This window comes from Cordyceps militaris, assembly GCF_000225605.1.
Source record: "Cordyceps militaris CM01 unplaced genomic scaffold CCM_S00002, whole genome shotgun sequence".
Classification (NCBI taxonomy): domain Eukaryota; kingdom Fungi; phylum Ascomycota; class Sordariomycetes; order Hypocreales; family Cordycipitaceae; genus Cordyceps; species Cordyceps militaris.
This window is the reverse complement of record NW_006271970.1, coordinates 2,111,556-2,124,652: the sequence shown is the minus strand read 5'-3', so window position 1 is coordinate 2,124,652 and position 13,097 is coordinate 2,111,556. Positions and strand designations below refer to the sequence as shown.

General features: G+C 53.2%; 4 protein-coding genes across 4 annotated transcripts; 2 read left to right on the top strand and 2 right to left on the bottom strand.

Annotated features, from left to right (window-relative positions):
• Positions 1–2,725: 2,725 nt before the first annotated feature.
• Positions 2,726–3,748, top strand: CCM_02576 (uncharacterized protein; the record flags this gene model as incomplete). Its single annotated transcript, XM_006667728.1, has 3 exons — positions 2,726–2,879; positions 3,307–3,445; positions 3,661–3,748. The coding sequence occupies 3 exons, from the start codon at positions 2,726–2,728 to the stop codon at positions 3,746–3,748; spliced, it is 381 nt and encodes a 126-aa protein (XP_006667791.1).
• Positions 3,749–4,413: 665 nt separating this feature from the next.
• On the bottom strand, positions 4,414–5,447 carry CCM_02575 (uncharacterized protein; the record flags this gene model as incomplete). Its single annotated transcript, XM_006667727.1, has 3 exons — positions 4,414–4,608; positions 4,695–4,941; positions 5,038–5,447. The coding sequence occupies 3 exons, from the start codon at positions 5,445–5,447 to the stop codon at positions 4,414–4,416; spliced, it is 852 nt and encodes a 283-aa protein (XP_006667790.1).
• Positions 5,448–6,476: 1,029 nt separating this feature from the next.
• Positions 6,477–8,109, top strand: CCM_02574 (uncharacterized protein; the record flags this gene model as incomplete). The annotated part of the gene is made up of 2 exons (XM_006667726.1): positions 6,477–7,847; positions 7,888–8,109. 2 exons carry the CDS (start codon positions 6,477–6,479, stop codon positions 8,107–8,109), a joined length of 1,593 nt encoding a protein of 530 aa, XP_006667789.1.
• A 1,263-nt stretch (positions 8,110–9,372) lies between these two features.
• CCM_02573 (methoxy mycolic acid synthase 1) lies at positions 9,373–10,798 on the bottom strand (the record flags this gene model as incomplete). Its single annotated transcript, XM_006667725.1, has 2 exons — positions 9,373–9,501; positions 9,554–10,798. The coding sequence occupies 2 exons, from the start codon at positions 10,796–10,798 to the stop codon at positions 9,373–9,375; spliced, it is 1,374 nt and encodes a 457-aa protein (XP_006667788.1).
• Between the last annotated feature and the right edge of the window lie 2,299 nt (positions 10,799–13,097).

The window sequence follows — 13,097 nt, the reverse complement described above, 5'->3', positions numbered from 1 at the left end:
GTGTCTGTTAGCGGATGGAAGCCGCCGGGAACACCTAAAGTGCCGGTGCTTCCAGCAGATAAGGTCGCTGCAAGGGGCGCTGTCACCACTGTGCAACCGCTGTAATACCACTGTAATAATGTCCGCTGTATGTCCGCTGCTGGGCTGAGGGGGGTACTAAGTGTAGTGTCACAACAGTGGAGCCGCCAGAGCAACTTGATGACTGCCCAACTCCCTGAACAGGCAACGTCGGGGCAAGGCTAGCACAATAGATGATGACTCTGGCCGGCCGGTTCAAAGTAAAATCGGGCAGGTATCAACGCGCGACCTGGTAGGTACGTAATTGCAATAGGCGGACGCTGGTTGCTTGCTGGGTATCGTCGGGATTTTTTTCTGCAGAGGATACGGATACTCGACACCGTACCTTGGTAAAAGGGCCCGCAAAGCACAAAGACGCTGATCAGGGTCTATTGGTAATGGGTATTTCGCATTGGCGAACAGGGGGGGGGGGGGATGCAAAGGACCCTCGACTGTTGAGCGATTCAGGCAGGTCCCTTGAATTTCTCTTTCGTAACACGTCGTACAGGGAAAATCCCTGCTTGCCGAATGCCCTTTGTGGTACTCCGTAGCCGTATCCGTAAAAAAAATGCGTGTTTTCCCCGTCTTCTTTGTCGACTCAAATGTGGTCTAGGGCTATCGCAGTCGTCGGGGGCTGAAAAGGCAAGGCTTGGGTGTGCCGTGCGTGCCTTGCAGAGGAGGCGGCGGCCAACTTTCAGCGCGCGCGTGCTGCAGCGCCAACTCTAAACAGAACGCTGGATGTGACTTGTCGCTTTGCACTGGTTGACCTTGGTCGGTGAACGAAATGTCGGCGAGGAAATTTTAACAAGCTGAGAGAAAAAAAAATATATTGCGCTTCGGAGACGGGTGAATCGGAATGAACTCGCTCTGTGTCGCGGTGGTCGACTCGGAGGGCCGACGAGCCAGCTCTAGTGCGCGCGCTGCCTGTAGTTAGCCGGTGATGATGAGGCGCTGCGTGCTGCGCACTGCTGCCTGCAAGGGGATGTAAGCGCCTGGCCCTGGAGACGATAAGACGGGCGCAAGTAAAATGGCAGCTTTGATTTAGTCAATGTTGACAATAGGATACTAGCAGAAGAAGAAATCAAAAACGGAAAAAAGAGGAAAAAGAAGCCCAGCAATCGCTCGCGGAATCTACCAAGACTTTTAACCAAACCTAGTCCTCCCACCTTGTTCCCCTCCTCTCCCAATCACGGTCCATGGCTTGTCAGCTTTAACGCAAGCAAGCGTGTGAAGCCTCCCTATATTGTAATAGTAGTAATACACTCAGCACTTTCTCCAAGTCAAGGCAGCCTGATGAAAAGCGCCCCAACAAGCCTCGCCCCGCCTCCGCAATCACCCCAAACCCTTAGTGCCTGCCCAATTCGGAGGCGCTATCGGTCGCTCGCCCGCTAGGAGGTAGTTATCGTAGTTATCATTAGTAGTTATGTAGGTATGTACTAAGTTATCAGCACTTGGTCGCCCTCCAAATACTGTTTTCCCTATCTGTCCTTTGATGCTCCAGATAACAAACTTTGAATCGGCCTCCGATCGCGGTATGACGGCGAGGCACGGCCACCCATGATAACAAGCCAACGAACGACAACGCGCTACCTACCATTCTATCATTACAAAAAACAAAACACCAGCGCCGAGGCTGTCGTGTGCGTCATACCACCCATAGCTTGCCACCAGAGAAAGCCCAGTCGTGTTTACCCGAACCATCCGGCAAGCGCTTCTTTGCCCACATGCAACTGCGTCCACGTTGGACAACTGATCATGCCACAGGCCCAGCGAGCGAGCAAGACAAAACCTAGCTCGGGCTGTAGTTACCCGGATTGTGCCGCCAAGAAAGCCAGCAGTGTGCGGAGTGTCGCAGCCAAGGCTCCGACAGGGCCAAAGTGCAAGCGCTGGAGTGCCTCTCCCGTCCTAGTTTCTTCCCCAGCTACTGGTCCATCTTCTGGACCCTGATGCCCAATGGCACTCTTATCTGGCACCCGAGACCTGCAGGCTATGGTGGTGGTGGCTTATCAATCCACTCCTGTCGGCAGCCTGGTGCGTTATCTGAGCAGACATTTCCGTGTCACAGGACAAAAGGCTAGAGTCGGAACACCGCGACTTGTGAATATGCGCCTCTAATTCAAGGATACAATGGCTGAACTGAGATTTTGACTCACCCTTATTCGCATCGTGGTGCATCATGCTCGTTCCCTATACCGACATGCCGACATGCCGACCGTGAACCGTTTCCCGTGCCACGACATGGCAACGACTTGCCTTTCCTCTTACAAGCACGAGCTTATTTAATAATAAGAGTAAGGTTGTTACCGTCTATTTAGACATTGGACTGTCTCTTCAACGCCTGTGCGCTGGCGTTAGCACTATGTACCCTCCCGCCCCAGTCCGACCGTAACCGTTGTGCGGAATTGTCCAGAATCCGTTTCCATCTGCTGGCTCATCGTCTCGACGCACCCGGAACAAGTGAGATTCTCGCTGACAAGGAACATGACACAAAATCTGGGAGGTGTCTTCAAAAACACGCATCAATGCTACTTGGCGTGCACCTCAACCGGCTCAGGCTACCCGTTCCGTCTCCGAATGGGTGGCTAACGAAAGAAATGCCTTTGAGGGACTACAACGCCACCTGTTATAATTGCGAGGCTGGCGAATCCCCTCTAATAATAACATAAGAATGTCCCGCGACAAGCTTTCTGGCGGCGTTGCGCGCCCGCAGGCCAGATTTCGGCCCAAGTTTCATCCCTGGAGGGCCTCTCAGACCAGTCTCGACCTGCAGGCAGCGGAAAAAGGAAGTCTGCCAGAAGGCAACACACAGGTCGATAAGGCCTGTGACACGCCACCAAGGGGGGGGGGAGAGATGCATTGACACCTGATGGTTCATCATGCTTGTGCCAAAGCACAAGGTCCGATGATAGCGACACAGCTGATGCGCCTGCATCGCACTAACAATTCACCGGCAAAACCCTGAATCATTTGCTGCCAGCAAGGCCCTTTTCAGCTGCAAGGCGACCTCGCTTCTTTGTCTGGGCAGCCAACTCGCACCCGAGCCACGAGATTTTGTAACACATCACATTTTGTCCATGTCTGCCCGAATTTGATTGTCTCTCGTTTTTTTCCTCTTTTTACCCTTGACAATTACCTCACCTGCATTGGGCGAGTGCAGGATGCCGTCATCTTGTTAGTGCGCCGGCTCGTGGGGGGTTTGATTGAAATTTTGGGTTTTGACTTGGCGTTTTACGAGCTGCCCACGGGCAGATGGAAAGCGGGCTAACAATGTAACTTGGCCGCCCTGGCATGCAAACCGCACGATCGGCGCCGCGATGGCCTTCCTCCAAAGGCAACTCGGCCCTTCCGTACAGAGCACACTGCAACGCGTTGAAACGTTGCAGGATGCGTACCTGTGGCCATGCACATGTCCACTCTCAACGTCGAACATTAACGCTCACAAGATGAAAATTCCCTTGATATCCAACCCTGGATCATAGTACACCTGCAGGATTCGCTTTGTCACTCGGCTGGTGACCCTTGTCGCGGCTTCGTCTCTGTCAAAGCTGACCATGACCATCCTTCATCCCTACCACGTCATCCTTCAGCCCTTGCCAACCCCAGGGTCTCCATCCCTTGTCTCCAGCCCGTGGCTGTCACGGCCAAGCCCATGGCGCCACCAGCCAGTCAATCGGTCGGACGACCATCATGAGAACCCCACCACCCAACAACGAAAAAAGGACTTGTTGCCTGCCCACCTGATCCTTTCCTGCCCCTCCCCCACCAAATGTTGAAATTCCGATTCTGGGGCACAAGTTTGCTGTCGCCCCCTCCCTGCCTCAAGGTTCTCCGACTGACTCTGGGATTCGCTAGCGGCGACGAGACAGAGGCTCGACGAGGTCACGCGGGCGGGGGTTGGCACTGGTGGCCAAACTATTACCAAACTCCGGAGGGGTCTTATTTTGTCAAGATGAGGTCAACTCTGTGCCATAAGAGGAATCACACTCTACATAGATAAACAGTAATATAAACAGTAATATTAAGGAGGAAAGAAGCTAGCGAATATAGAGAGCAAGAGGGGTACTTATAAAGGGTACCTACGGCTCAGTAGGTATAAATTACATAACTAGTTAGTAAAAAGTAGTAAAAGGTAGGAACGTAATATAATAAATCACTAAACGAATTACCTATCAGAATTCGACACACTGAAAGAGCAAGCCGCGCATCCATTGATGTGCCAGTAGGCAACTCTGTAACGGACGAATTGAGATCAAGTATAACAACTATATAAAGCAATATTCCCTCGATACGGGATACAATCTGATACTGTGTAGGCTACATTGGGCAATCTCCCACTACGACGCAAGCCTCGCATGCCTAGGTCCATTGAGCCGGCGGCGTCACCGAGCATGCGAGCCATCCCAGCAACGTGGTCCAATCATCCCACTTCCCCTTGACTGATTCTTCAAAGTCCAATATTCTCGAGAGGCACACATCAAACGTCTGTTTGGCCAGATTCACTCGGCTCTGAGCAACTCGTACCTGCCGGTCGCATCCAGTGATGACGGTAATCTAGGATCAACAGAGCGTCAGCACAGCACCAGGGCGATTTTGGGACTTTCGTTGCGGCCATCTTGTCCTCTGCAATAGCTACTTACGACGAGCTCATCATATTTGGCATATGCCGGGTCCATGTCATATTTCGAAGCAAGCACAATCAGGGCGTTGAGCTCGCTCAAAAGTAGCCGGCCGTCCTGGAGCCAGCTGTTGTCAAGCTGGTAGGCCACGATGCAAGGTCTGCTTGGATCAAGCTTGCCGTCCTTTCCGACAGGCTCGGAGACGGTCTGGATCTGGTAGCAAACTCGCCCTTCTTGGTCGAGGTTGTATAAATAGTCCGTTTCGTGACTTGAAGGCGCGTTAACGGAAAGAACTGGGCAGTAGCAGAGGGTTTATCAAATACAACTTCAACTCGACAGAGGATGTTGCGTTTAGGGTACTCACCGGCTGAATCGCCATTGGGCTTTGGCCGGGAACTTCCACAGGCACTCGTAGGAGTCGACGAGGTTGTGGATGAAAAAGGCCTGAAAAAAACGCGCGTCGGCATCATTTCGCATTTCATTTACCCAATCGAATCCAGCACGAGAGCGGACATCAGTGTTTTTTCCCTCTAGAGGTTCTCTCAAACCGTCGCCGCCCGGTGTCTGCCGGACAATGTCGGCGGACATTGGCACCATCCTGGCTGAGCCCTTGACATGATCAATGTCGCCCGTCTCCAGGTCCAGATGTTTCAAAGTGATTCCGAGCTCCTTCAAAGTAGCTTCAGAGACATATGGGTCGTATGAGCTCAAAAGTGGTTCGACTGCTCGCAGGAACAAGTCATCGCGAACACCAGTCACTGTCACAGCGCCCATGTTTTCCCAGATCGCAAGGTAAATAATATGTTTAGAATAATAAGGTTTGTTTGCTGCACTTGATCTAAAAAAAAAGAGCTTCTTTTGGCGTGTTTAAATACTCCAGGAGAGTTCTTGTTGAAGGGAAGAGGGTCGGCGCTCGTCCCGTTCCGTCATCACGCGCCATGGTTGTTTTGGTCGCACAGCAGACGGGACTCGCCACTCATCCCATATCACAGTCGCTCAATAGTAACGGACTTAGTACTTTCGCTTATCTGCCGTTGAATCCCGTTTGCAACCTGATCGACGATGTATCCGCACAAGTATAGTAAACGGCCCGTCGGTACTTTAGCATATCACAACGTCACTCGGGAACATCTTCACACCGGCGCGTATGCTTCTTATGAGGCTTCATACATATGAGAGCTCAATTTTTCAGCCTGTACCCTTCGAACAGTACAGCCGATTTGCATTGGTCTCTACGCGCTTGTGGTTTCATATACCCATATATATCAGAAACGTGGAGGACAACAGAGTCGGGAGAATTCCTGTAAAGCGGCGGGAATTTAGATACATCAAACTTGGACAGCACGAGTACAGGATATGCTCTTCGTACCTGTCGAAGGAAACAATTCTACGGCGCAGACTATACGCGCCTGTACTTCGCTCTTAAATGGAAAACCCCGTGAAGATGGTCACATGTACTGTAAGAATAGGGTGTTGTTTTATTTTTATTGCCAGATATTGTCCAATACCGAGTTGTGGTGCAAGTGACGAGAAATACACAGCAGAGCTGCAGTCCGGGTGATAGCAGGGCTACTGTCGCAGCTTCATTCGTTTCTCATCTTTCCTCTTTCTTGTGCAAGGCTCACGGAAGCATATTCCTACCTCCTCGACTTATTCTTATTCAGTTCCGAGTTCCGCGTTGCCTGAGAAAGCTATAAGTTCAATGGCATCCTCCCTGATGGACCCGTTGAGCACCACTTCCAGCACCACTTCCACTTGCCAACTACTTCATTTTTTTACCTTCTACGACTTTTATATTCCAAGATGGATCCTTCTGAAAAGGATGCTAGAGCCCTTCCGGACACACCGGGTAAATGGATTAACTACATACAGGGAGCTGGTCACGAAAGCAGCTCGCTTATTGGCGTCCAGCCGAAGTCTTCCTCAGAGGCCACAATTGACCAGTTCTACATGTTGAAGACGATCTACCAGGCGCCAGAACATATTCTCTTCCTCGAAAGTGACCTGGCTCTTGAACCCGGCTCCTTGAATCAAGCAAACGCGCTTCTGAGAGACTCTACCCTTTGGCAAGACTACCTAGCATCCTTTGCTAATACTCACTCGACGTCCGAATATGTGTTTGGCCTAGTTCAACTTTATCAGCGACGCTCTGCTAAAGGGTTGACCGGTGATGGCGCGATCCGTCAATTCAAGATCAGCCCACCAGAGCCTACAGCTTGCCTGGATACAGACCAGGACGGAGCTCCGGCGGAGACTCCAGACACTGCATCACGAGTCCTCTCCTCGGTGTCCGAAATGAGCCTTGATGCCATTGCACAAAGATTGTGCGTGGAAGATGAAGAGATTGTCAACTTTGCACTTGTTTTGTTCCTGGACGCGTTAGTCAGTATAACGCCCGTGGCGGACATCAATGGTGGCTGGTGGCCCTGTCGTTCCACGTTCTGCGTTCCGAACAGGGCTCATAAAGCATATCTTGCCGCTGTTGATGGAATGTTTAGGGTCCGGGAGGTCTCTGAGGAGCAGCTCACCTCGCAAGCTCTATTCAGATCAGAGTATCAAGGACTTCGTGCTAGGGCCGGAAAACCCGCCACATCCTCTGGCAACTCCATGGCAGATGGCAGCGAGGAGGGAAGTGATGCAGCAGATGGCAGCGGGGAGGGAGGTGATGCAGCCAAAAATAGTGTACCACGGGGCAAAAAGAACAAACCTAGTGGAACTCCGTCACGCGTGTCAGAGCGCATTGCCAACCAGGTCAAAAACAGCAAGAACAACAAGGACGACAACAATGGCGCGTCCTATGGAAAGCCGGTGAGACTGAACTTGGCCATAAAAAATCCCAAGATGCCTAAGCGAGCTACCAGCAAAGGAAAAGGAAAAGGAAAAGGAAAAGCAAGCGGAGAAGCAGAAGGGGAAGCCGAGAAACACCACAAACCTTACAAGCACTCCCCCGAGCTCCCAGCCACCCATGCCATCACTGCTATCGTTGAGGTGAAGCGTGCGTCCCGCGTCAATGCCAAGCGAGGATGGCGAAGGGAGACTCTGATCCAGGAATCAGCACAGATGGCCGCATGGATCTCTGAAGTTCCGATGCTCGTGGGTCAGCAGGAAAAGGACGGCAAGTATCGGTATGTCGACCCAACTCAGCGAGACGGTTCCCGAACCAAAAAAAAGTGTGTGCTAACGTTTTCGCAAAAGGCGTCTTCTTCTATCGCAGGACCAGCGTGAGATCTTTGTCACCATTGCGACATACACCCAAGAGTACATCCACTACATCATGAACTCTATTGACCAGCCGGCGTACCAGGAGGCACTTCTCGGTCCCGAGTGCTTTCTCTCGATGCAGCCGTACGGGCCTTTTAGGGTTGACAAATTGAGTGATATGCAGAAGCTGGCACCATTGCTTGTGGCTCTTTCCTACCAGAACTACGTCATCTAGGTTGGGCGTCGCGGGCTTCCTGGATCTCAGTGGTGCCTTCTATCAGCTTGTTCTTTTAGCTTAGACAGTATCAGATTGTATCCCGTCTCGAGGGAATATTGATTTATATAGTTGTTATACTTGATCTCAATTCGTCCGTGAGTTGCCCACTGGCACACCAATGGATGCGCGGCTTGTCCTCGCACAGCGCCGCGCCGCGTACCGTGCATGATACAATGTTTCGGGTATTTGGTAGCAGAGAGCACACTTGATCTGGAGAGGTTCGTGTCTTTGTACGTGTCTGCATTGAGCGGGCGTAGCTTCCTCCCGTGGCCAGCGAGGTGAACGTGGATCGGGAATGCAGCATCGGCAGACCACTAATGGACAAGGTCAGCTTGACGACGGTCAACGATATCGAAGAAAGACTATGAGTGTCAGTAAAGTGTCAATGCGCAAATATCCTGAGGACCGGAAGCAACTTTACGGATTGTTTGCAGGCTCGCCGGCGTCCTGCCGTCTGAAGTGTGCCGTGATCAATTGTCGAGCCTCAAGGTACCAGAACATGCACACGATCGACACTCACATATACCCCAATATATTTGGAAATTGATAGTTGCAGTGTTTGCGTGTTCCGCCAATGGGCACTTGACCTGGAGTCTGCTTCGGGCAGTTGGCGATGCTGCTGGGCTACGTTTGCGTCGCGCCTGATGAGCAATAATAAGAAGGAAAGGGAACAACAATGAGAACTGTTACTGATAGCTACCGGTTAGACAACCTGTCACATGTGGTAGCAAAGTGAGCAGGAGCAGGAGCAGGAGAAGGTGCAGAAGCAACAGACGGTCGCCCGTTTGCCAACTTGTCAGAAGCAAAATGGCCACATTGGTCAGTCTCATGAAGGTTGGGCACTCGATCCGATCCCTCTTAAGAATACGTAGGCATATTATAGCAACCTTTCCTAATATCTGACGCGGGGTCAAATGAGTTTTGACCCGTAATTTCCTCCAAAGGATATGCTGAACATGTTAGGCCCGCGTGAGTCGACCTGGCGGCTTCGGGTTGCTAAAAGAAGTTGAAATTCACATTGAGGTCTTATCGTCGAATTTTCGATTCTTTTTTTCGTTATAATCTGGTCTTTATACCCGGCTCTGTTTGTTGCTTCGTTTGCTGCCAGCTGGCAACAGCACAGCTGCGCATCGCGAGTACCTAGGCACCTAGCGTGGATGGCTGCTGCTTGTCTTGCGAAAAAAAGCGAATATTTGATTTAAAGGTAACACGATTACATCTTTAATCTTCCTTCAACGAAATCTGCGGAATTTGCTCTAATAACTCCAGTGCACCCTCCCGGCCGACCGTGATGCCAATAGTGCCAATCGTCTTCGTCTTGAACCCCGCCTCGCAATAGCAAAAATAGTACTGGTCAAAGTCAGTATGCATTTGAAACCAAAGAGAGTGGTCGGCATCTTACGTCCCATTTCCGCTTGAAAATTTCCAAGTCGGCGTCTGTCATGTGCGGGTGCTCGTTGCGCAGCGCCGGAGCAATCATCCCTTCAAAGTTGGCGAGAAAATTCTCCCTCCAACACTGCAGCGTTTTGATGTAGTGACCACCAAAGGACTGGATTTCTTCAACAACCAGCTTGCCCCGGGACCCAGCATTGATGCTGGCAACGATGCCGCTGACCGTGGGCAGATGGCCGCCTGGAAAGATGTACTTTTGGATAAAGTCTTGGCCCTTGATGTATGCATCGTACCGCGCTTCGGGAATGGTGATGCACTGAAAGTACCCTACGCCGTCGTCTTTCAGGTAGCGATCCATGCATGCAAAGTACGTGTCTAGGAACTTGTGGCCGACATGCTCAATCATTTCTATGCTGACAATCTTGTCGAATTTAGTATTCAGCGACTTGACCTCGCGGTAGTCACCGAGAAAGACCTGGATCTGGTCCGACAGTTTGGCGTCGGCGACCCTTCTCTCGACCAGCCGCTTCTGCGCCAGACTCGGCGTCACCGTCGTGACGCGGCATCCCGTCGTTTTAGCCGCAAGAATCGCAAAACTACCCCAGCCGCTGCCGACCTCCAAAACGTGGTCGGTCGGCTTGATGCGCGCTGAGGAAATGGCATACTGCAGCTTGCGCATCTGCGCCTCCTCCAGCGTCTCGGTCGCCGAACGGGGATCCGTGGTCGGCAGCCACAACGCCGCCGAGTATGTCATGTCCGGACTCAAAAAGGCCGAAAACATGTCGTTGCCAAGCGAGTAGTGCGCGACAGCATTGAGCTTAGCGGCCGAAATGTTATTGGCGCGCTTAAAGACGGCGCGCGTCACGCCGCTGAAGAGGCCAACCACACGCCAGCCGGCAAAGACACTCTGTTTCGAAGCATTCTCCACGAAGAACTCAAAGACAGCAGTGAGGTTTGGGGTCGAAATTTCTCGCAGCATGTAGCTCTGGGAAAATCCAATATCGCCAAACAGCAGAACGCGCATCCAGAAGAAGTCATCGTGGACGACGAGGATGGCCGGCGCCTGAAAATGATGTGCTTTGGCACTGCCGACCATGGCAATTTCGGACCCAAACGTGTCTTGTATGCACAGAAGTCCTGAAGAAAATGTGGCCAGCCGATTCAGAACTAGGCCTTGAGCGACCCGACCGAGGAACGACTGGATGGTCAGGCTCCAACGGTGGAAGCGGCCCACCAGCGTTGAAGTCAGAGCCATGGAAGCAACGGCAGTGTTTGGGACAAAGTGCAGAAATAATGAGGGATGTATTGCTCGTGTGTGTGATATGGACTGGGGAGGTCTTGGGCCATCGTCCTTCAACGTCCTTTTAACCCCAGTGCTTGATCACAGGAAGCGCCGGACCTGTGATTCAGCAAGCAGTGCTTGTCCACTGACAAGGCGACAACACTTGGCATGCATCACTTGACAGTCAGTGTGTCATAGTATGACGCGTGTCTGGCCCGATAAAAATTGCTCCGTGGGCTCCGACTCAAGTCGCTGCCGTTCCTCGCACAACACATCTCGAACATGCATTGGTGCTGTGGGGGGGCACCGTCACCCAGGCAAAAAGAACCCGACTCTACAATTCGTCGCGCCAGATTTCGATATGAAATCGGACGGAGGGAAGTGATTTATGACTGCCAGCGCATGCATGTCTCAGGTAGTGGACGACAGTCGACAGGTCAAGCTACACGGCATGCGCGTCGAGGGCGAGATGGGATAAGAACGGGAGAAAAGGATGCCTAGCCACGAGCCGTTATGTCGAGGGTGGGTGACACAAGATAGATTGGTGTATTGGCGGCAGCTGTCGGATCACCATGCGATGTGCTGTAAGCTATGGATGAGTTTGGTGGCTTCGTGGCTATTCCTTTGAAGTGAGCCCATTATGTGAGGAGGAGGGGTAAAGAGGAGATAGGGCGCACATTGGGCTGAACAAAGAAATAACGCAATGCTGATATAATAACCAGCATAGGAAGCCAAAAGAAAGGGTCTACAGGCCTGCCCCCAGAAACGAAAGACAAAAAACTCACTGCATCAAGAAATGACTGTTGTGGCACTCGTCTTCGTGGCCGGCGCCCTGGCCTATTACACGCTCCGTGCAGTCGTCAGCCTGTATCGTCGAGCCGGCAAAGGACACTCCCCTCTTCCCCAGGATGGGATGTCGGTATACCCTCACCTAGAGCCGTTCTGGGGACTGGATCTGTCGCTAGCCATGTGGCGAGACTATACACGCGGCCGGCTCGCCGAGGGCATGCGTCTGCGACATTCTCGCTGCGGTGCGACATTCAAGGCGCGCGAGCTCCTCGGTGGCGAGTGCATCTACACCATCGACCCCGAAAACATCCGGGACGTGACGACGGGGCAGTTTGCGCGCTTCCAAAAGTCGGCGTGGGTTGACGAGGCGTCCAAGCACATTGGCCACGGCGTCCTCATGAACGAGGGCGAGGCCTGGCGGCGCTCCCGCGCGCTCCTCAAACCCGTCTTTGCAAAGACGACGCTCGACGAGCTGGCTCTCGTCGAGCCGCACGTGAAGAACATGGTGGCTGCCATTCGAGACCACAAAGGCCAGACGTTTGACTTTTTGCAGCTGGCGACGCGCTTCTCCCTCGATGTCGTGACCGACTTCCTGTTCGACGCTTCCGTCGCGAGTCTGTCCAGCACGGCAGGGGCCAGCACGGATGGCCGAGACTTTCTCGACCTGGTCAAGGCGTTTGAACCCGCTTGCGGCCTCTTCATCGCCGTCGGCGCGCTGGCCTGGTTCAAGCTGGCCTTTTCCTACCGGACGCTGCTCGCCGTCGTCAGCGGCATGAAGGCCTTTTTCAAGCAGCGCCTGGACCTGCTCCGCGAGAAGCAGCGATACGCGCGCGGCGACCGCCGCCGCAAGAGCAGCACCTCACTGTTCCGCATGCTCGAGCAGGAGGGCCTCGTGGTCGACGACATGCAGGCGGAGCTGCAAAACATCTTCTTCGCAAGCTTCGACACCACCACGGCGCTGCTCGCCAACCTGGTGCACGTCCTCGCCGGCCGACCGGACATCCAGGACAAGCTGCGGCGCGAGATCGCTCCCCTCCGGGGCACCCCGCCGACCAAGCAAGACATGTCCGCCATGCCCTATCTGCGTTGTGTCTTGTACGAAGGTGCGCCCTCCCGTCACCCCTGCCGCCCCGGGACGCCCCCGTGTCATCAACAAGCCACTAACTCTTCGTGACGTTTCTTTTTTTTCTTTTTTTAGGACTCCGCCTCTACACACCCGTCGCATCGCATTCCAGGCAGGCGGCCGTCGACACCACGCTGCCCCGTGGTGGCGGGCCGGACGGCCAGTCTCCCGTGGCCGTGCGCGCGGGCACGTCGGTCGTCTGGAGCGTGTACGCGCTGAACCGAAGCCCGGCCCTTTACGGGGACGACTGGGCCGCGTTCCGCCCGGAACGCTGGGAGAATGCGCGGGCAGCGACGACGGCGCACTTTATGCCGTTTGGATCCGGCCCGCGGTCCTGCATCGGCCAGCAGATGGCGCAGA